The sequence below is a fragment of the Haliotis rufescens genome, unplaced genomic scaffold, assembly GCF_023055435.1.
Source record: "Haliotis rufescens isolate VD_foot unplaced genomic scaffold, xgHalRufe1.0.p SCAF_1, whole genome shotgun sequence".
Lineage (NCBI taxonomy): Eukaryota > Metazoa > Mollusca > Gastropoda > Lepetellida > Haliotidae > Haliotis > Haliotis rufescens.
In genome coordinates this window covers 73,977,790-74,002,447 of record NW_025963779.1, presented here as the reverse complement: position 1 = coordinate 74,002,447, position 24,658 = coordinate 73,977,790, and the positions used below count along the sequence as shown (strand labels likewise).

At 44.4% G+C, this 24,658-nt stretch overlaps 2 protein-coding genes across 3 annotated transcripts; both read right to left on the bottom strand.

Moving 5' to 3' along the window:
* Nucleotides 1-291: 291 nt before the first annotated feature.
* Nucleotides 292-4,067, bottom strand: LOC124139771 (tubulin alpha-1C chain-like). Its single transcript, XM_046507090.2, has 3 exons — nucleotides 3,929-4,067; nucleotides 1,779-2,001; nucleotides 292-1,671 (listed from the first exon to the last, which is right to left on the bottom strand). Exons 1-3 carry the CDS (start codon nucleotides 3,929-3,931, stop codon nucleotides 545-547), a joined length of 1,353 nt encoding a protein of 450 aa, XP_046363046.2. The 5' UTR covers nucleotides 3,932-4,067; the 3' UTR covers nucleotides 292-544.
* A 10,157-nt stretch (nucleotides 4,068-14,224) lies between these two features.
* LOC124139769 lies at nucleotides 14,225-24,377 on the bottom strand. Of its 2 annotated transcripts, none has more exons than XM_046507088.2 (4): nucleotides 24,255-24,377; nucleotides 19,054-19,380; nucleotides 16,915-17,580; nucleotides 14,225-15,946 (listed from the first exon to the last, which is right to left on the bottom strand). In XM_046507088.2, exons 1-4 carry the CDS (start codon nucleotides 24,361-24,363, stop codon nucleotides 15,165-15,167), a joined length of 1,884 nt encoding a protein of 627 aa, XP_046363044.1. In that variant the 5' UTR covers nucleotides 24,364-24,377; the 3' UTR covers nucleotides 14,225-15,164. The 2 variants fall into 2 exon arrangements, with proteins under 2 accessions (XP_046363044.1, XP_046363045.1); XM_046507089.2 differs by having other exon boundaries at nucleotides 16,915-17,577.
* Between the last annotated feature and the right edge of the window lie 281 nt (nucleotides 24,378-24,658).

Sequence of the window (24,658 nt, the reverse complement as noted above, 5' to 3'; positions counted from 1 at the left end):
CGATATGGGAGTAAGTTGGGTTTAACACCGCCTTAAACACTTTGGTGCATACAAACCAAGGATAATGGTCAGGGTGAATCCTGAATTCGAATTCATGACCATCAGATTCTGACACAACTAAGGGCCATAACTCTGCACAGACCACCCCTACCCCTGCACAGACCACCCCTACTCCCGCACAGGCTACCTCTACCACCGCACTTAAAGAACTAAACTGCCACAAACTACAACGTATATGTGACTTACAAACTATAACGAATATGTGACTCACAAATTACAACGAATATGTGATTTGGTCCTTACCTCTTATTCTTAAAGAATGATATTTTAAAAATGTCAAGGGGTCACAGTCTTTCAGAACGCACCACGAACACTACTTTGCGTTATGCTGAAATTTCTATTTTCAAAAACTCTCCGGTGAGTTTATTCAAATCTTCTCGCAATCACAATATCACCGTGATAAGGTTTCGATAAAACTCAAAGTGACGTAGTTAGTAACCATGGTAACGAGCAATGCAAAAGCGCGGGGCTGGGTAATCTGGCGTTAGTACTCTTCTCCTTCCTCCAGATCATCGTCCGTGGTGCTGGTCCCAACCTCCTCGTAGTCCTTCTCCAGGGCAGCCAAGTCCTCACGGGCCTCGGAGAACTCTCCCTCCTCCATACCCTCACCCACGTACCAGTGGACGAAGGCACGCTTGGCGTACATCAGGTCGAACTTGTGGTCAAGACGAGCCCAGGCCTCAGCGATGGCCGTGGTGTTTGCCAACATGCAGACAGCTCTCTGGACCTTCGCCAGGTCACCGCCGGGGACAACAGTTGGTGGTTGGTAGTTGATGCCGACCTTGAACCCAGTCGGGCACCAGTCGACGAACTGGATGGTTCTCTTGGTCTTGATGGCAGCGATAGCGGCGTTGATGTCTTTAGGGACAACATCACCTCGGTATAGGAGACAGCAAGCCATGTACTTGCCGTGACGGGGGTCACACTTGACCATCTGGTTAGCGGGCTCGAAACAAGCATTGGTGATTTCAGCCACGGTCAGTTGCTCATGGTAGGCCTTCTCAGCGGAGATAACGGGGGCAAGGTTCGCCAGAGGGAAATGCACTCTTGGGTAAGGCACCAGGTTGGTTTGGAACTCCGTCAGATCCACGTTCAGGGCGCCATCGAACCGGAGCGAGGCGGTGATGGAGCTGACAATCTGACCAATCAGACGGTTCAGGTTGGTGTAGGTTGGCCTTCCAATGTCAAGGTTACGGCGACAGATGTCATAGATGGCTTCGTTGTCGACCATGAAAGACACGTCTGTGTGTTCTAGACTCGTATGAGTGGTCAAGATAGAGTTATAGGGCTCGACCACAGCTGTTGATATCTGTGGGGCTGGGTATATACAGAACCCAAGCTTGGACTTTTTCCCATACTCTATACTAAGCCGCTCGAAGAGCAGGGAGGTGAATCCAGACCCTGTGCCACCCCCAAAGCTGTGGAACACAAGGAACCCCTGGAGACCGGAACACTGATCTGCCAGCTTCCGGATCCGGTCGATGGTCAGGTCAATCATTTCTTTTCCGATGGTGTAGTGGCCACGGGCGTAGTTGTTGGCGGCGTCCTCCTTGCCGGTGATCAGCTGCTGGGGATGGAACAGCTGTCGGTAGGTGCCAGTACGGATCTCGTCTGAAATTACAAGACATCAATAAACCACCTGCGCAATGTAAAGGTAAATAACGACACTTGTTCATGGCATAATTCTGTCACTGATATTTTTTACGAGAATGACTAACCTACAACAGTTGGCTCAAGGTCCACGAACACGGCCCTCGGAACATGCTTCCCAGCGCCGGTCTCGCTGAAGAAGGTGTTGAAGGAGTCGTCCCCATGCCCGAGAGTCTTGTCAGAAGGCATCTGACCGTCGGGCTGGATACCGTGCTCCAAACAGTACAGCTCCCAGCATGCATTGCCCATCTGGCATCCGGCTTGTCCCACGTGGACTGATAGGACTTCCCTCTGACGGAGAACAACACCATTCAACAATACAGACACACAATACCAATAGCTGGACATTCGCATTGTCGTTGGTTAGAATACCAGATACATCCTGAATTTATCTTCGTACTCATAAAAGGCGATTATGCTCGTCGTAAGAAGCGACTAACGGGATCGGGTGGTCAGGCTCGCTGACTTGGTTGATGCATGTCATCGTATCCCAATTTCGTTGATGTATGCTCATGGTGTCGATCACTGGATTGTCTGGTCCAGACACGATTATTTACAGACCGTCGTCATATAGCTGGAATGTTGCTGAGTGCGGCTTTAAACATCAAATAAACAATGTCTCGGTTTGAGATCCCACGGCCCATTGTATTGGATCAGTCATACAATTCGGTCAGTCGGTACATAATGTATCTATTCTTTCAAACTACAATTTCGTATCAAATATCATGGCTATTGCTGACAGGCGTATCTAATATCCCAAACATGAGTCATTTTGTAAATCAATGTTCTCACAGATGTGGCAGTCAGAGAATTACCAGGAACTTGGACCGTACACAGGTCTTAATGACCACACAGAATACGCCTCGTATTGACCACACCGAATACGCTTCTTAATGATCACACCGAATACGCTTCTTAATGACCACACCGAATACGCTTCTTAATGACCACACCGAACACGCTTCTTAATGACAACACTGAAAACATGTCTTAATGACCGCACCAAATACGCTTCTTAATGACCACACTGAATACGCTTCTAAAATGACCACACCGAATTCGCTTCTTAATGACCACACTGAAAACGTTTCTTAATGACCACACCAAATACGCTTCTTAATGACCACACTGAAAACGTTTCTTAATGACCACACCAAATACGCTTCTTAATGACCACAACGAATACGCCTCGTATTGACCACACCGAATACGCTTCTTAATGATCACACCGAATACGCTTCTTAATGACCACACCGAATACGCTTCTTAATGACCACACCGAACACGCTTCTTAATGACCACACTGAAAACATGTCTTAATGACCGCACCAAATACGCTTCTTAATGACCACACTGAATACGCTTCTAAAATGACCACACCGAATACGCTTCTTAATGACCACACTGAAAACGTTTCTTAATGACCACACCAAATACGCTTCTTAATGACCACACTGAAAACGTTTCTTAATGACCACACCAAATACGCTTCTTAATGACCACAACGAATACGCCTCGTATTGACCACACTGAATACGCTTCTTAATGACCACACTGAAAACGCTTCTAAATGACCAACCAAATACGCTTCTTAATGACCACACCGAATACGCTTCTAAATGACCACACCGAATACGCTTCTTAATGACCACACCGAATACGCACAGTATAATTATCGGCTTGAAGATGAATCTAATAACAATCTTAACTCAACAGGAGTACATTTATTAAACAATATGAGTTAAACATTGTCCAAAAACATTTTTTAATCACATATACCTTCATTCCAAAAAAAGCGAGACTGATATTTGGAAACTAGCACAGTAATTACGCCAGCAGGAAAGGTTAAAGTGGATTTCGGAAAATCCCTTTGGAGGGAAATAACGTGCAAACATTCTCATAAACAAATTTACATATTAAATCAGCTGATGATGATATTTGAAAATGTCCAGCCTCCGTCATTTTACTTGATGTGACCCATCTGGCCTTGGGACGCACACAATGGAACTTAATAGACACTTCTGATGCTGACAAGTAACGAATTTCAGTTAACATTTGATTGATTATACCAGAAAGACTATGCGAAAATAATGCATCTATAGTATCCCTGATTGTACACATCATTTGTTAAAGTACAATTAAAAAGGTGGGCATGATTGTGTATACATGTATATTTACTGACTTATTCCGAGTTCGATCCTCATACAAGTTTACTCACCATAGCTGATACCAAGGGTGATCTGAATACAACAGAACCAGCGTCTCACTCGAACCTTAAAGTTGTCTGAACGTGAGCCACAGTGGCAGGGTCTGCCTGTCTCCGATACTTATAAACTTGTCATCATGTTGACAAGCTGTGCATCCCGGCAACAGATGGGATACACAATAACCCTCCACGGTGAGGGCTCGTCATCCCCACGATGCAAGTGGAACATGTATATTTGTTGATCACTGTCTGTGGAATATCGATGCAGTTATATACGCATGTTCCCCGGACATCTAAACCTGTCGTGTACATGGTTTCAATCACACGTTTTCGACGTTACGTTGCTACCAACAACCAGTCAATATTCCCTTTTGCAAATAAACTAGAGCTTTGTAAAGAGCAGTAACAGCGTTCTATTAAAGTTGGATCTATTTAAATTTTGTCAGTTACCAAGTTGTAAGTTATGTCTTGTGGATGTGATGACAATCGATCTGTTTCATTATATCGCTATAGTCGGTTCCGCTTCAATGGCTGTGATGAAAGTTCCAGTTGTCTTTTATTTCAATACATATTATTTTATACTTTTCCAGAAGTGCAGTCCTCGCGGCGTTATTTACAATACATTTAGGAAATTACCAATAATCCATTACCTTCAGTAACCCTTTGATGAAACATCTGGAAGACCAAATTGTACCACGCTTTAACGAACGTGAGTTGACAAGTTACTTCAAAGTTTACACATCTCCATGTTATTGTTATTTTCTATAACAAACTTGACTCGTCGTTGACCTTACGATTTGATTTGATCAAAGCTTCTCGTCCAAAGAAAGAAAATTATTTTTGCAATCCAACGAAACGTTTGAGGAAATCTGGAATGAGATTTGAAAGCCCCTAAATACAAATAATTGACAAAACAATACTTCGTTATTGGACACAAAAGAAAACTACCAAATCATCTTGTGCCGCCGTCCATCCTAGTCATATTACAGTTTTACGTGACGCGAAGGCCTAGGGTCTCAGTAAGACTGAACTTAAGCAGTAAACACCATCTAGCCAGGTCGGTTGACGTATATGCTTTCTTTGTCTCGGTAAATGGTAAACCTGTCAATGTTTGTGCGCTTGCTATCCATTCGAATATGAGGCAAACAGGATTGGGCATTGCAAAGCCTTAAATAGAAATAAGAGACAACACATACAAATGATACTTTGGTATTCTACGCAATAGAAAATGACCAAATGTTCAGGTGCCACCACCCATTCTAGGTATGTTACAGTTGTAAACGACACGAAGACCTGGAGATGTAATGCAGCCCTATAAAAATACATCATCTATGTCGGTCATAAAGAGTCACTAGCTCTATTGTAATCAAATATCTATCCTTAATTTCTTTTGCTCAGGTAAAAACTTTAAATGTGTTTTTCTGTGCTTGTTATCAACTCAAATATATATGGCTATTTTAAGTACATGCATATGCTTAATCGGACTGTATGTACTTTCATCCGAGCTAAACAGGTAACGTGAATAAATAGTAAATAGTTCAAATTAGTTTGAAACAGCCTTCTTTTGCGATTTAGTCTTTCTTCTGTGACATGGGCTGGATTTTCTTCTGCTCTGACACGTCTGTGATTTATCCAACGTGAGCAATAACCAACAAAACAGCAGGTGAACAGCGTCATATTGCTGTGAGAAGTGAATGAGTGAGTGAGTATGGTTAGCAATATTCCAGCAACATCACGGCGGGGGACACCATAAATGAGCTCCACACACTGAACACATGGGGGGAACGAACCCGGGCCTTCGGCGTGACGAGCAAACGCTTTAACCACTAGGCTACCCCACCGCCCCGTGAAGTGAATGAGGGGCTTTTACAGCCAGTCAGGTATGTGCAAGGTACAACGGCGACCTGTAAATAAACGAGGTGTTGTCGAGGCCAACCAGTACATGCATGGTTGATAGCATGAGGGGGTACGGGTGGCCCAGTTTTCTAAGGCGCCGCGATTCGCTGTGCAGAGTCGCGTCTCTTGGGCACGCCAGAAACCTATGATTGTGGGTTCGAATCCCGGTTCATCCCGATTATGTTTCTAGGTTTGTCAGCGCATACCCGTGCTCGTGGGTTTTCAACGAAGTGGTAAACGTCTGAGACATCAATCACATCGGGCGTTCCTCCCACATTAAACTGACACGCCGTTATATAACTGCATTATGTTAAAAGCGACGTTAAATCCAACTCACTCACCCATTGATAGCATGAGCGAGGATCTTCGTAGCTCGGATTTGCCACACAATGCAGCCAACCGATCCTCATTTCAGTTTGTCTTAGGACAGTCATGGAGTATCCGGGACCTGTTCCCACCCTCAAGTCCCACCCGGCTGGTGTTCGGAACCGGATTCCACTGTTAAAATCTTCTAACTGGTCCTAGGTCTGACTTTTAGGGCTATATTAACAAACAAATTGTAATAGCAGGTTTTTTTATTGCAAGAACAGCACTTTTATTCAAGGCTTCAGTCAATACTGGGATCAATGGTTACACTGACACCGACATCCTTGCCTGTGTGTATATGCCTACTACAGTCAATACACTCCGTCGCCATACAGGTTTGTTAACATGGTGCATCAATAATAATATCCCTGTGATTCTTTATTTCCATGGGCGCCAGAATACATGTTTAGACTTTAAAGTTCTTATTGTGAGATCTGTGATGTTTGTCGTCTACCATCTGGCGTCCTGTGCAGCCTGGCAACTGGCTTGTTGGTACGAGCAGGTGCAATATGCATAGACGATATATATTCATATTCAGGTCCAGTAAGTCAGTAATTGCGGCCCTGAAGCGGTATAAGTGTATTGCCTCACATGTGTCCTACCCCGTGGGATTCCGGATTAGAATAGGTCCCTTGTAACCGATGCTCCAATAGGATCGGACGGTCATGTTCAGTGACTTGCTTGATAGTTTTTCATTGTACCCCGACGGCGGGGATAACGCTGTTCACAATATCAGTCATTGGATTGTGTGGTCCAGACACCGTCATTTGCAGGCCGCCATAATGTGGCTGGTAAATTGCTGATTGCGACGTTAAACAACAAACAAAACATGTGCCCTGTTCCTTTAGGGGTGAGTTCTCGATACCTTACACATGTAGAGGAGTCATTGAGATTGACTGTAATATCACCAGGGTAGATGTTGTGTAACAGGCGGAATCAAAATAATTATATATTTATGATATGTCAATGTTTTAGTGTAGTAAGCGTAGGGTAAAGGTGCCTAAATCGGGCCGTATGGGTAACGTTTATCTGGCGAAGGTAAACGTAGGTATAGCGTAACTCTAACGTATGCCTAACGTATAATTCAAACCTTCATACGTTCCCATACGCCGAAAATTTTGTGCATGCATAAATGTTTTGAAGCAACGGCATATACCAGCGTGCTTTTAACGTATACAACTTACACCTAACTTATCCATAGCGTGTTTCAGCGTTGCCGGCGTTTTGGCAAAATTTCCATATGTCGCCATATACGTTAATGCTATGATTGTAGTGTGACAGGGCCATAATTATGTCCAAACTTTGAGTTTTTAGTTATTCTGAAAAAGCTGTATATATTTCGAATTGTTCAATCGAACCGGGGGCACAATTGTCTTAGGCGCCGCAATTCGCTGTGCAGAGTTACGTCCCTTGGGCACGCCAGAAACCTATGACTGGCGTCGAATCCCGGTTCGACCCGATTACTTTTCTGGTTTTGTCTGAGACCTGCTTCACTTCGGCCTTTCCTCCTACATGAAGCTCACACGCCGTGAAATAACTGCAATACTGTTCAAAGCGGCGTTAAACAAAACTCACACTCAATCATGATAGATGATGTAATTATCTAACAAATGAAATTACTTATAGTGACGAATAAAGTGTATTTCTACCGGGACCAAGTTGCCTCGTCTAAGTGACGTATCGACTATACAGACATCTTTGAACGAGCATTTGTATCGATTCAGAATGATCAACCTCGTGTCAGTACCCAGTATTAAATCCACACCGTAAAATATGTTTAAGCTGCAAAGGTGAGCACCCGTTTATACTAACTTAATTATTATTTATTCCTTACAATTCATATTTCAAATATTTACAGCGCCGTGTGCAGGCACCGTTATCTTTAAACAATCGTGACCTTACCGCCATGTGTGCGGTCTCCATGTGCTACGCCTTGTATAACTATTACTGAACGAGTGATCAACGTATCATGTACCCAACGCGGTGAAGCGTGACATGTTATTACACAATTCAGTCACCGAGGACTATCCGGATTCTGTATAACGGAGGGTTAGTGAATGTTGTTTTCCGCAGCCGGCACTATTGCAGGTATACCACGACGGCTGTAAGTATTGGACTCGGGGCAGCTCTGGTTTTATTTACAGTAGTCAATAATCCAACTGAACGGCGGCAGGTAGGTAATCGAATCTGGTCCAGACCTGCCCAACGATCCACGCCAAGGGCACCATGACACACAGTCAGCCAGCTCCCACATCCTAATAAGCCGAGCCTTTATTAGTTGAAAAGCACCATGCACTGGGGTCCTATTCTTCCGAAGTATCCCGACTGAGTGTCAGTGTGTAACAGAACACGAAGCTTGTTTCTGGGGGGAACTGTCCCCGAAAATCCTTGAATAATATAATTTTGCTTCACACTTTTGAAAAAAAAAAGATATTGCCACAAAATGACATTGTTGCAGGGTGTTTTCCTTTTCTTTCTTTTTTAAATCAGGCTCATTGTTTTAAATTAAGAAATGTCGGGTTTTGTAGCTGTAACTGAAAAAGTATCTAATCTCGACACATTATCCAAGCCAAACACCGGAGTAGGCCATAACTATTTTAAGACTGCCTGAGAGCCGCCCATTATTAAAGATATGATAAATACAATGTGTGACCTGGCTCTGTCTTCACAGTCATGCAACCACCGCCACAGACGCGATCTTCTGACCATAGGCAGACCCCCCCCCCCCCCCCCCCCCCCCCCTCCCACACACACACACACACACACTCACACACGTGTGAGCCGCCCGTGTTGACCATCTTCCCAGTTTTGTAAACAGACAACAGACACAATATGGAGGTTCTGATGGCGACAATGTTTGACCTGGTCCTGTGTCATCGTGACCCGATGGCATGGGCCCTTAACCTGGCTCATCACGGGCCGCCTGCAGTTGGACGTTTTCTCCCTGCGGCGTAGAGCAACAATAACCTCACACAACATTCACAGATCATCCTCAAGCTATAGTGCATTACCACTCACTCGACCTCACACTACAGACCGCAGCTGGTAAATACGTTGCATTGCCCATCATGATATTTAAAACCTCCTCTATATCATGTTTACTGTCTATGGCTCGTTTTGCTTTTAAAGCAGCGATCGAATTCGCGAACATTTTTTAAATTTTGTGCAACACATCAAAGCCCTTCAGCTGCACACTACAACGATGACTGTGCAACAATTAAAGGGAGTGCAGTGTTGTCAATACCGTCAGCCTGGCAACTATATCAATATTTGACTAATGTATTCTTCTAATTTGAAAACAGCTTTACGGAAGTTCAACTTGTGACTCCCGACAGTGAGATGCAGTAACGAGAGACGCCGTGACACTGTCACTGCCAGGCAGCACTCTCTCGCACCTAATTAACAGTAAATTGATGTCGGGTTGTGTGAAATGATCAAGTATTCACTATCCGTAAACATCGTGTATGTTTCATTCAAAAGTCCACAATCTGATCGGTAATCGATACACACTGTTCCGGGGCACGTGTACAATCGTCATCCTCACATCACTGACCACCTTCCCAGTCTAGTGACAGACTCACAACAGACACCCCGACACCGTCATCCTCACATCACTGACCACCTTCCCAGTCTAGTAGACAGACTCACAACAGACACCCCGACACCGTCATCCTCACATCACTGACCACCTTCCCAGTCTAGTGACAGACTCACAACTGACACACAACAGACACCCCGACACCGTCATCCTCACATCACTGACCACCTTCCCAGTCTAGTAGACAGACTCACAACAGACACCCCGACACCGTCATCCTCACATCACTGACCACCTTCCCAGTCTAGTAGACAGACTCACAACAGACACCCCGACACCGTCATCCTCACATCACTGACCACCTTCCCAGTCTAGTGACAGACTCACAACTGACACACAACAGACACCCCGACACCGTCATCCTCACATCACTGACCACCTTCCCAGTCTAGTAGACAGACACACAACAGAAACCCCGACACCGTCATCCTCACATCACTGACCACCTTCCCAGTCTAGTAGACAGACTCACAACAGACACCCCGACACCATCATCCTCACATCACTGACCACCTTCCCAGTCTAGTAGACAGACTCACAACTGACACACAACAGACACCCCGACACCGTCATCCTCACATCACTGACCACCTCCCCAGTCTAGTAGACAGACTCACAACAGACACCCCGACACCGTCATCCTCACATCACTGACCACCTCCCCAGTCTAGTAGACAGACTCACAACAGACACCCCGGCACCGTCATCCTCACATCACTGACCACCTCCCCAGTCCAGTAAACAGACTCACAACAGACACCCCGACACCGTCATCCTCACATCACTGACCACCTTCCCAGTCTAGTAGACAGACACACAACAGACACCCCGACACCGTCATCCTCACATCACTGACCACCTTCCCAGTCTAGTAGACAGACTCACAACTGACACACAACAGACACCCCGACACCGTCATCCTCACATCACTGACCACCTTCCCAGTCTAGTAGACAGACTCACAACAGACACACAACAGACACCCCGACACCGTCATCCTCACATCACTGACCACCTTCCCAGTCTAGTAGACAGACACACAACAGACACCCCGACACCGTCATCCTCACATCACTGACCACCTTCCCAGTCTAGTAGACAGACTCACAACAGACACCCCGACACCGTCATCCTCACATCACTGACCACCTTCCCAGTCTAGTAGACAGACTCACAACAAACACTCCGACACACAACAGACACCCCGACACGTCATCCTTACATCACTGACCACCTTCCCAGTCTAGTAGACAGACATACAACAGACACCCCGACACCGTCATCCTCACATCACTGACCACCTTCCCAGTCTAGTAGACAGACTCACAACAGACACCCCGACACCGTCAGCCTCACATCACTGACCACCTTCCCAGTCTAGTAGACAGACTCACAACAGACACCCCGACACCGTCATCCTCACATCACTGACCACCTTCCCAGTCTAGTAGACAGACTCACAACAGACACCCCGACACCGTCATCCTCACATCACTGACCACCTTCCCAGTCTAGTAGACAGACTCACAACAAACACTCCGACACACAACAGACACCCCGACACGTCATCCTTACATCACTGACCACCTTCCCAGTCTAGTAGACAGACATACAACAGACACCCCGACACCGTCATCCTCACATCACTGACCACCTTCCCAGTCTAGTAAACAGACTCACAACAGACACCCCGACACCGTCAGCCTCACATCACTGACCACCTTCCCAGTCTAGTAGACAGACTCACAACAGACACCCCGACACCGTCATCCTCACATCACTGACCACCTTCCCAGTGTAGTAGACAGACTCACAACAGACACCCCGACACCGTCATCCTCACATCACTGACCACCTTCCCAGTCTAGTAGACAGACTCACAACAGACACCCCGACACCGTCATCCTCACATCACTGACCACCTTCCCAGTCTAGTAGACAGACTCACAACAGACACCCCGACACCGTCATCCTCACATCACTGACCACCTTCCCAGTCTAGTAGACAGACTCACAACAGACACCCCGACACCGTCATCCTCACATCACTGACCACCTTCCCAGTCTAGTAGACAGACTCACAACAGACACCCCGACACCGTCATCCTCACATCACTGACCACCTTCCCAGTCTAGTAGACAGACTCACAACAGACACCCCGACACCGTCATCCTTACATCACTGACCACCTTCCCAGTCTAGTAGACAGACATACAACAGACACCCCGACACCGTCATCCTTACATCACTGACCACCTTCCCAGTCTAGTAGACAGACCCACAACAAACACTCCGACACACAACAGACACCCCGACACGTCATCCTCACATCACTGACCACCTTCCCAGTCTAGTAGACAGACATACAACAGACACCCCGACACCGTCATCCTCACATCACTGACCACCTTCCCAGTCTAGTAGACAGACTCACAACAGACACCCCGACACCGTCATCCTCACATTACTGACCACCTTCCCAGTCTAGTAGACAGACTCACAACAGACACACAACAGACACCCCGACACCGTCATCCTCACATCACTGACCACCTTCCCAGTCTAGTAGACAGACTCACAACTGACACACAACAGACACCCCGACACCGTCATCCTCACATCACTGACCACCTCCCCAGTCTAGTAGACAGACTCACAACAGACACCCCGACACCGTCATCCTCACATCACTGACCACCTTCCCAGTCTAGTAGACAGACTCACAACTGACACACAACAGACACCCCGACACCATCATCCTCACATCACTGACCACCTTCCCAGTCTAGTAGACAGACTCACAACTGACACACAACAGACACCCCGACACCGTCATCCTCACATCACTGACCACCTTCCCAGTCTAGTAGACAGACTCACAACTGACACACAACAGACACCCCGACACCGTCATCCTCACATCACTGACCACCTTCCCAGTCTAGTAGACAGACTCACAACTGACACACAACAGACACCCCGACACCGTCACCCTTACATCACTGACCACCTTCCCAGTCTAGTAGACAGACTCACAACAGACACCCCGACACCGTCATCCTCACATCACTGACCACCTTCCCAGTCTAGTAGACAGACTCACAACTGACACACAACAGACACCCCGACACCGTCATCCTTACATCACTGACCACCTTCCCAGTCTAGTAGACAGACACACAACAGAAACCCCGACACCGTCATCCTCACATCACTGACCACCTTCCCAGTCTAGTAGACAGACTCACAACAGACACCCCGACACCGTCATCCTCACATAACTGACCACCTTCCCAGTCTAGTAAACAGACTCACAACAGACACCCCGACACCGTCAGCCTCACATCACTGACCACCTTCCCAGTCTAATAGACAGACTCACAACAGACACCCCGACACCGTCATCCTCACATCACTGACCACCTTCCCAGTCTAGTAGACAGACTCACAACTGACACACAACAGACACCCCGACACCGTCATCCTCACATCACTGACCACCTTCCCAGTCTAGTAGACAGACTCACAACTGACACACAACAGACACCCCGACACCGTCATCCTCACATCACTGACCACCTTCCCAGTCTAGTAGACAGACTCACAACTGACACACAACAGACACCCCGACACCGTCATCCTCACATCACTGACCACCTTCCCAGTCTAGTAGACAGACTCACAACAGACACCCCGACACCGTCATCCTCACATCACTGACCACCTTCCCAGTCTAGTAAACAGACTCACAACAGACACCCCGACACCGTCAGCCTCACACCAGTGTCAGTGTATATGTAATACTTTAACAAGTTTGAAGTCCAAGTGTTTTTATTGACTGAATTCGTGCCTGTATTATATGACACACGACCAAGCCGTCGACATCATACTTACAGTGAAACACCATTAACCAACTGCGTTAAGCTATCCATATTTCCAGATAAGCTGAATGTCGATATTGGGAACCTATAATACTGATACGTCACATCGTCCAATCTCATTAACATCTGATCGAAGTTCTCGCTGTCGCTAAATAAGTGCTGATGACATCCCATTACGGGGCACGTAAGAACGACCACTGAAATGACTAACAAGAAGTCGACATCAGCCAATATGAAAGCACCTTTCTCGAGCTTTACGGCACTCGTTTCAACCTGGCGACTTCCATTTCAGACTACGCTTGAAAAATATGTTCACACAGTTCTCGATTAAAATTTTGAAAACTGAACAAACGAACATTCCGGAATGTCTTATAAATGGTTGAGATTGTATGGCAGTGCTTTCCACGTACTGTGCAACGCCTCCTCCATTCAAATGTTTATCCCACGCAAGCGAGAGATAGACGATAATTTTGACGGAATCAGTCGTACGGGCCGTAACTGTCGTTCGGAATACCCCTTGTTAACGTTTTCGATGTTGCATGATCAGAAAACACATTCCGACTGTCACGATCTGGTAAGCGACGCTCTGATTGGTCGGATAAAAGGTCGTTCTGACGTGACCCGTAATGGGATGTCCTCAGATCTTTGTTTAGCGACAGCGAGAACTAAGATTTGATTTTAATGAGATCACACTCTAATGTCTAAACGACATATCGAGTTAATGAGATTCCATTTTATGTGGTATAGGTCTTACTGCGTGTGTTCGTGTTCGAGGTACGGTGTGTTGTTGGTGTTTTCCGTCAACTGACTGAAATTTCAACATTTATGTGAACAGAACATCATAACCATGCAAGCAGTGACACTCGCGTATTGCACATATATAATTTATATTGCCATGTCTGAACGTTATTGTCAACCAAATCGACCTGTTTTCAGAAAATAGGAATTCACATGTGCAATGGTTAAATACGTGTTAATATCATTTGGCAATAACCTCTTCGACGAGTCACCAGGAAAGGGCTCGAGGACGGAATAGAACCCGGGCACTTGAGCTTGTAACCACTCCACAAATAGTCTCTTGTTAACTGATTTGGCCAACCTCCGAAAAGCATTGACAGTGTGTGGCACAGTCGAAATGAGCCTCGTTCTGGAGAAATCAAACAGGGCACACACGAATCACACGACGACTATACAGAGGTCATCCATGCTGATTTAACATAAATCACACAAAGTGAGTGAGTATTGTTTTACGCCGCTTTTAGCAATGTTCCAACAATATCATGACGGAGGACACCAGAAATGTTCTTCACACAATGTACTGGTGTGGGGAATCGAACCCGGGTCGTCGGCGTGAGAAGCGAACGCTTTGACCACTAGGCTACCCAGCCGCCCATAAATCACACAGATTTAGTGTTAACCCAGATAGTAAACAGGGTTATTCAAGGTTAATCGCCGAGATATCACACGGACTCTATTCATCCTCCATACTGGATTTGGCAATTGACCTCACGGCCTAGCGTCCTGCACGTTAGAGCGAGGACTGTGTTCTCGCTCAAGGTCAGATTCCTCTTGCATTGACCTCGACCTTGGTCGTTTCGTGAAATAGAGAACTTTCCTGAGTGTACTCATGATGTGTGTAGTTTGTGTGTAAGTGATGTCATGTTTTGTGTAATCCACTTTGCCCACACCTTCATTAACCATCCCCAAGCACGTGACAAAGTCCATCGTGTCACAATGTCTGTCCATGACTTCCACGAGGTTATTGAGGTACCAGGAGCCGGTGGTCTTGCAGTGTGAGGTATGGTACCCTGGTGGAGTGCCACGTGCATACAAGATGTCTGCGTCCTCGGGCACAACAGTCCTCCGGGTCTCGAGAAGCGAGTGAGGCACTGCCTCTCTGATCACCAGGCCTGGCTGTCGTCGAAGTCCGGAACCATAGGGTATCAAAAACACCTTCGGCTTCCCTGCAAGGGTCCTACAACTGAGAGCGCGAAATGGCTGGACAAGATATCCGATATGGACGGACTCCATGCTGATGTCACATACATGGTCTTTGTCTGTCCCGCCGAGAAGAATGGCGCACACAAACGCGTCATGGGACGTGTGGTCTCTACTGGCGATCTCCTCGAGTCTAAAGAGCATATGTCGCTTCGTCAAATTCGTGATCCTTTCAACAGTGAATCCCAGTCTTGTAAAAAGGTCGTCCACCTTTTGGGTATCAGCGGCGTGGGTATCGGTGTTGTTGATGATGGCGCAAATGCCACGGGTGGATGACTTCATTTGGTACGCTGTTAACAGAGGAATAGCACACTAGTCATGATTAACATTATTTTCAATTTGAATAAAGACTTGGCCACATAAACACTTCGTCCAACACCAAACACATACTACTTTCCCCTGGGTTTCACAAAGCATGGTGATCATCTTAGATCTGTATCTGAAATCAGTTGCCTTCAATTGTTTATAGGACCGCCTCCGTGGTCTAATGGTAGAGCGTCCGCCCGAAGAGAGGAAGGTCCGGGGTTCGACCCCCAGTCGCGTCATACCAAAAGACGTTAAAAGATGGTACTTGTTGTTACCCTGTCTGGCGCTCAGCATTAAGGGGCTAAAACAAGGACTGGTCGGCTCGGAGTCAGTATACTGTGTCTGAGTGGGGTATTCATGTTAAACTGCGGCATGGTATCTCAGTGTGCTAGCACTTTAAATCGGCATCAGTCCGGACTAGTACAAGCAGCCACACACACACACACGTGCATGCACGTCGCTATATAAGTGCAATAATCTTGGACGCGACGTTAAACGCCATTTCACCTCACCTCAATTGCTTATTGCCACTTCGAACAGCCGCGCCTAACTGCGGATGTTTTTATAGGCAGGTTGGTTACATGTGAGGAGCTTAGCTCAAGGATTAACAGTTCGTTATACACTTAAACATTATGGTTGACAAAAGTACACACGGGATCACAAGGTGAGTTCCTTATATCCGTTATTTTGTTGTAAGTGTGTTCGTTATATCCATCAACTTTATATGATCGAATACATAGCAAATGGCAGGGACCAAAATACTAGTTTGTATGCTTATACAGAAACCTTTGATGCAGATTGGTTGATTGGAGCGTTCACTTGACCTGACCTCCCTTGGGGTTTTCAGATCTTCGCGCAGTGAGGTATCGTACCTGATAAAGTATATGTACTTTTTATGAGTTTGGTTATAGTATTGACTGAAGCATAAAGCAACTTTCCTTCACTCACTTACCAGGGATACTTGGCGTAAGAGTTGTCTCCCCACTAAACACGCTAATGGTGTCGTTGTAACCAGGAGAGCTGTTGGTAGAAACTGCATAAAGGCTGCACGTGCACCAGTGTATCTGCACAGCTCCACTAAGTGCCTTCAGCTCTTCATATAACTCGCTATAATTATTCTGTAAAGTGTCAATGATCAAAGTGGCGTCCTGGATTAAATCCAAAATTCGTTTCCATTTTTTAATTGTAGGCAAGGAAGGGTTAACAAAATCCCTCAAACAATTTTCCATAATAAGGCTCTTACTATACAAGGCTTCTGCAACGCCTCTGGGGTCAACCGTTCCAGTGAGCCTGCAATACGGGCACTGTTTGACAGCAGGGGATTGGATCTGTCTGAGAGCCTCGCAAAACGCATCAGCTAAGTGGGCATGTTCCGCACGTAACGCTGGAATAAACACATCGACGATCTTGTCAGAGGATAGTTGTGTAGAGATGAGTCTCAGCAGCTGCTGATTTTTACGCCTGTCCGTTGGTTTGGTGCTGATGCTGTCAACGTCGTTGTCGTCGAGGCAGTTGTCCTGTATCAGCTGATTGAGTAGCGTGGTTCCATTGAGACAGAGGCCCTCCACCAGACGGGGGTAACTCTGTCTTAGTGCCTGCTTCACAGCATTACCGTCTGCTGGAAAGGACATAGTGTGAGTGAGTATTATTTAACGCCGCTTTTACGCTATTCCAGCAAAATCATGGCGGGGGACATCCTATACAGACTTCACACATTGTACCCATGTGGGAAATCGAACCCGGGTCTTCGGAATGATGTGCGAACGCTTTCCTAGGCTAACCCACCGCCCCACGTATATTGTAAGTGAAGTATTCTCTACTGTTTTGGGATGTTATTAACCATATTAACCACTGGAATCATTCACAATTTGAGTTTTCATATTTGCTACGACTACTATCTATCCTTAGACAAGCCTCCCTTTAAAGGGGAAGTGTACACGCAAAAATCACTTTCTTTCTTTTTCTAAACAAAACGCAATTTTAGAAATTAATTAGTATCTGTGTTTGAAAATATACACTCATTTTTTTCACAGTGAACGTAGGAAGCTCACAATAGTGTGAAAATGATATGCCGTTATGAGGCCTTCGTTTTTCGAGCTAAACAGGCCTGAGTTATCCCCCTTAGATTATGACGTAATTGGTGCCAATTCAACTGGGTCCCTGTCTATTCTCAACGCAAAAGATATCAAGTACCAGTTTGCGGTAAAACAACATGGCCTACGACACACTCCGGCGCAGTGGTGACTCAGCATAACACTATGCTGGCTGGCATCTGAGACGCTAGAATCACACACCTGGACCTACACCACGTGAAGCGGCTCTAACAAAGCATGATGACGTCATAATGTTTATCAATTGGCACCAATGACGTCATATTGCACGGGGCATAAGCCATGGTGTTTTTGTTGTGGAAATAGAACACTTGGTAAATGTGAAAAATATAAATAGTTTTAATGCGAAAAATATGTTAATTAATTGTGATATTTTTATATTTTTGTCTATGACACTTCTATGTTAACACTTTTAATGTGGAAAAAGTACAAGAAAAATAGGTTCATTTCCGTGTGAACTTGCCCTTTAACAAAAATATCATTTCACCATTACAAGTAAAATAAAGTACTTTAATTCAGTGTTCGTCGATTATCAGTTAAAATGACCTACGTTGGTTTATACATAAGAACATATAGATATAGATGTCATACAGAACCTGAAACAAATATATCAAAAAAATATAATAGTGGGCAAGTCTAGATTTGAAAATGAAGAGTCTCTGGACTCCTTTTTTATTATATTTTTGTATTATTTTTTTTTCTGTGAGATAAGTACATTTCAGATACTAGACGTTAGTTGTTAATATGTGTACATGAACAAAAATATCAGTTCGTGTTTTTAATGTGAAAAAGACAAATCATAGTGTTCCTAAAACGGGTACAAACGGCAAGGAACTGTTTATGTGTCTATATGTAATGAAGATAATTATTAATATGATAAAATATACATAGTATTTATACAATTTTAGATAGGCATAAATGCTGATAGGCCAATCGACCAAGCCCTCGAAAATTTGATAAATGAGATTGAGCTTACTAACCTGAGTCGTTACTTTTTAAACTTCCGTTTAAAAGGGAAGTCTGCCTCGACGTTGTACGCTCCCTAAACTTGTGCTTCAAGTAATCTTCCATATCTCGGAGTCTGTGTTTGAAAGATTCAAAGGGAGATAATCCAAGATCGCCAGTTTCCATGTCGACGTCATCAGTCTGCCCACACTGCTTGACTCGGTCTTCAAAATCAACTAATCCGGACAATACTATGACTCTTAGCTCGTCGATGTTATCCGCGCTTCCCAGGACAGGGGTCACAAGTGTTTCAATTATGGCCATAGAATACACCTTCCGCAATTCCTCCAGCATAGTCATGGCTGTAACATCAAAATGTCACCCTTGAACAAATATTGACCCAAATGCTAAGTAACATGGTGAACGTGAAAGGCACGATTGAGAGGACAGTGCCAAGGATACGTCAGATCTCGGTGTGCGTGGGGGCGGCATTTGCATGAACAGCGTCAAGTGAGCGAGTGAGTTGGGTTTAACGCCGCTTTTAACAGTATTCCAGTTATATCGCGGCGTGTCAGCTTAATGTTGGAGGAAAGCCCGAAGTGATGCAGGTCTCAGACGTTAACCACTTCGGTGGAACACACGAGCACGGGTATGGTGCTGACAAACCTAGAAACGTAATCGGGGCGAACCGGGATTCGGACCAACAATCACAGGTTTCTGGCGTGCCCAAGAGACGCAACTCTGCACAGCGAACCGCAGCGCCTTAGACGACTGGGCCACCCGTGCCCCCGTACAGCGTCAAGACGTCACTTTATGACGTAACTTTATCGCAGTACTGTCGGCACCTTTGATCTTTTAGTGAATGCGAAATGCTAATTCAAGGTAACATGGCTAAACATAATTGTTATTAATGTCAATACATCTACCGACAAAACAGGTGTCGTCCTATTTAGGAGCAGGTTTTGTAGCCTAGTGGGTAAAGCGTTCGCTCGTCACGCCGAAGACCCGGGTTCTTTTCCCCCGATGGGTACAACGTCCATTTCTGGTGTCCCCCGCCGTGATATTGCTGGAATATTGCAAAAAGCGGCGTAAAACCATACTCACTCACTTACTCCTACTGATTTGAAAGAGGTTTTTAGTGAATGTATTGATGTTGCTAATGAGATCAGATTATTTGGTCTATACCCTAATTCGATTCACGAGAAGAATTGGTCCCCAATAATTTGTGCGAGTCGACTAAAACTTATCACTGGAATTTTGAAGCTCTGATTTGAATAATGAAGTTTTTAAGTCCTTTTACTATGAAACATGCATCTCTGTATATGTGTATGTGTGTGGTGAGGGGGGCATTGGAGGCTAAAAAAAGACAGGCAAAATTTATTATTATGACATTTAAGTTAAACAACAGATCCCTGTGAATGTATCACGTGATCAGGCTTACTTGCTCGTGATTTTCAGTGCAACCTCCAGTCCGCCATTATGTCGGAATATTGCTGACGCGTTCAGCGAAAACATTCACTCACTCAAATTGGCTGTGCAGAGTTGCGTCCCTTACTTGCTGGAGTTCAGAAACTAAACATGTCCGACTGGGATGGCATCTCAGTGGGCTAGCACTACAAAACCAGCATCCGTCCGGACGATAGTCTGTCTTACAGACCCTGATACAAATATATATCAAATACAGCCCATGCAAGTCTATAATGTTTGGCAAGTCTAGATCACTGCAGTATCAATATCTGAAAATGAAGAGAGTCACTGGGCTCCTTTTTATTATATTTTTATTAAGATAACTGAACAACTGTTTTTTTTATGTACGATATGTTCATTTCAGAGATTAGATTTTAGTCTATCCGGACGAGTACAAGCAGCTACACAAACACGCACGCACATCGTAATATAAGTGAACGCGACGTTGAACCCCAATTCACTCCACCTCTGCTTCACCTCTACATTGACTTTCCCAACATTTCAGTGACCGAGGGTCGCGCTGCTGCAGTCCATTAAATCCAATCACAGCACTGCCCAGAAATATTTGTTGGGGGTTGAATAGGTCACTATAGCTCTCTAAATCATTATATTGTGTTGTAGTTTTTCGCGGAGCGTTGTTTCCGTTCGTCCTAACTATTACATTTGGGAAATTACAATATTTATTGAACGTCACATAAATGATTCTCGTTATGGCGTCGCTTAAGGCTACTAGCATATCATATTTAAAACTTAACATATTTCCTTGATAAAACGCCCGTTCTCGATTAAATGCGGGGGTCTCAATTGAACGCCGGGTAATATTTTATGCACAATATTCTAAATGCCACTGAAAGAAGTCACAGAATACTCCCCATTATTATCTTTGTGGGGTCAGTGTATGACAGAAATATACGCCTGAGCGTTTAATCGACGAAATACGGTAACAGCCATCGCAGTTATTGGTTTACATTCATTGATGAACAGTGTGGTAGTTGTTGCTCTTTATTGTTTAACGCCGCACTCAGCAATATTCCCGCTATAAAGATATAAGATAAGATAAGATAAGATAATATTTATTGCAGAAACGTTCCATTACGGGACAGATGCAATTTTAAAAGACAAGACATTATGATTCATATATACATATATACAGACATACATAATTTACATTCCTGTAGACACATACAAAAACAAAATAATCGATATTACATATTTGATGATATTTTTATACATAAAATGTCAACGGTTGATTATGAAGGGGTATTTATTGTTTGAAATTATAGATATGGAAACAAATGCAGTTGATATTGACTGCTTCATTAGTTGACAGGATGTAGTGAAATAATTTATCTTCATGACTGTGGACATTTACATTTACATTTTGGCTGGATATTTTTTCAAAGAGTATATTTCTTTCTTGAGTGTGTTTAATACAGTGAAGTAAGTAGTGTTTTTCGTCATCAATGGTTGAACATGTAGAGCATAGCCTCTGATGTAGTGGGGTTGGTGGCTTTGTATGTCTTCCAAGTTCAATATTTAATTTATGGTTACTTAATCTTTGTTTAGAAATGTGAACTCGATATTTTTTTACTTTACAGTGACTGAGATAGGGTTCTAATTTTATTTCATTTTTAACTATCCTGTATGTCCTAAGTTTGTTTTCTGTGCCTCTTTTTGCATTTTCATCCTGAAGAGATTCCTTGAAGAGGGAGTTGAATTTAGATTTGATTGTCTCTTTGAATATTGGTGATAGGAAAGCTGAAGTACTCAAATTGTGTTTTCCTAAGAATGGATTGAGCTGGTACTTTCTGTAAAAGCGTTCTGAAGTATTATGTTTTTGGAAGAACATACATGGTGATAAAAATTTGCTTTTTTGATTAATACTGTGTAGATATGACGGCGGTCTGTAAATAATTGAGTCTGGAAACCTTGTCCCCATTGCACACACTATGCGCTAAGTTTTAAAACACGGGGCAAGGACCATATGAACTCTGTTTACAAATAATTCACTGGACCAATTTTCAAACTCAGCCTTGACAAAAATCTCTTAGATAAGCATGCAAACTTTTATTCTTGTAGCTTCAGTAGTTTCTGAGAAAACGTGTCCCATTTGCACACACTATGTACAAAGTTGGAAAACACGGGGCAAGGGCCATAACTCTTGTTTCTGAGAAAACTTGTCCCCATTTCAGGAAGTATGCACTAATTTGAAAATCGCGGAGCAAGGGCCATAACTCAGTAAAAATTTAATCGACGGGACCAATTTTCGAACAATGTCTTGAGAAGTATCTCTGAGATATGCATGCAAAAGTTTCATTCATGTAACGTCAATAGTTTCTGAGAAAACTTGTCCCCATTTCACGTAGTATGCACTAAGGTGAAAATCACCAAGCCATAACTCTAATACAAATTGAATTTACATCAATGTTCGAACTCATTTGAGATCATGACCAGTAACACCCGTGTACAACATTTCATTTCTCTGATTTAAATTGTTTTTTAGAAAATTTGTCCCCTTTGAGAACCGGAGGGACGGACGGACCGTCGAACTCATGGGATACTAATAAGAGCGTATTCAAAGCTTCACGTTTGACATGTAACAAGAGCCTTAGGATGTGATTAAACCAGCCAGGATGTACCTACGCCTGAGGTCCACAGGCAGATATGTGAAAATACCATATATGCTGCAGGGATGAACACCTGAGGTCATCAGTGAAGATCCGGGTTGAATTGATCTTCAGCAACTCATGCTTGTCGCAAGAGGCGACTAACGGGATCGAGTGGTCTGGATCGCTGACTTGGTTGATGTATATACGAGTAGCTATGTAAATAAATATTTCATGGATGCTCACCTGGCGTTAAGTAGCAAGATACCCGGACAAGAAAGGAGCCCCCGGCACTACAGGTGGACAATACGTGCTATTGCGTATACATGAAGCCCTCAGTATAATATTCATACAGCATAGTCCATAACAGGTGATATACAGAACTTGTGTGTTATAGATATGCAGTGTCTGCGTGAATGCCGCCTTCCTACGATGATCTGTATAGCCCTTATTGTTTAGAATATTTGTACCGTGAAAGGAGAACACTGGAATGTATACCAGACAAAAGACTAACGCTTAGACTCTGAAAATATATAGTTTAGGTAGAAATAAACAGCTAAATTTAAATTTAAATGAAGCCCCAGTGAGAAGGAAGATTGAGAACCCGTGGAAAATGTAGACTTGATTCATTTAGACCGGATAGGAAAATAATATGACTGTGAGACAGCCTAACCGGAGAGAGAGAGAGAGAGAGAGAGAGAGAGAGAGAGAGAGAGAGAGAGAGAGAGAGAGGGGGAGAGAGCGGGGGAGAGAGAGAGAGAGCATATGCCCCGCGTCATCGTGAAGCCATTGTGTATTTTCCGGAAGTATAAACACGAGTATATACAATATCCTGTTTTGTGGCTTTGATCAGTGCGTCGTCACCGCGGAAACTTTCTAACCTGTTTTATATCTACATGTTGTAATATCCGTGCTCGCCTTTGGCTGTTCAGGACATCGTTATGAAATACGTTGACCATTTCATACGTTCATTACATTCGAGTGCCCGTCAGAAACACGATTCGTGTTTGCCATGCTTCTGTAGCTACGCTACATTCATGTCGTGACTGGGAACGAATGGAAGGCGAGATCGGGACGGAAAGTTTCTCAACTTGACCAATGTACACGACGTCCCATAACACAATGTTACTATTAAAAGGCGTGATGCAAATTCATTAGCTCACCTGTGCGAAGAAGACACGTGGAAATCCCACGAGGAACACACTTCAAGCAGGTCGTCGTTAGAGAGGTGTGTGCTTTCGGTGTATATGTATACACCAGTATTCTCGTCATGCATTCGTGACCAACTCGGCTCCTTCCGGGACGAGCCTTTTTCAAGGTTACGGAAAGATACGAGTGGGTAGCTGAGCTTTGTTTCCTCGTTTGACCGCGCACGTCATCATCGCGAGTTTCCTTTCATTCAGCCGATGGTCGCTATCACATAGATGAATAATGTCTTATTCCAGAGAATTTTAGATGAGAGTTGGTATGATAAGAAAGACGTTTATGAGCATATATACCCGACACATCCCACGTCTCCATATAACAGTAATAAATGAATGAATGTGTGTAAGCGTTGTTCTACTTC

Excerpts from the sequence above, each read along its gene's own strand:
- LOC124139769 (XM_046507088.2), bottom strand. The coding sequence starts at position 24,363 with ATGACGAGAATACTGGTGTATACATATACACCGAAAGCACACACCTCT. Across the intron at positions 19,381-24,254 it reads CACGTGTCTTCTTCGCACAG|CCATGACTATGCTGGAGGAA; the intron begins GTGAGCTAATGA and ends TTGATGTTACAG. Across the intron at positions 17,581-19,053 it reads TTTAAAAAGTAACGACTCAG|CAGACGGTAATGCTGTGAAG; the intron begins GTTAGTAAGCTC and ends TGTCCTTTCCAG.
- LOC124139771 (XM_046507090.2), bottom strand. Across the intron at positions 1,672-1,778 it reads CCTTGAGCCAACTGTTGTAG|ACGAGATCCGTACTGGCACC; the intron begins GTTAGTCATTCT and ends TTGTAATTTCAG.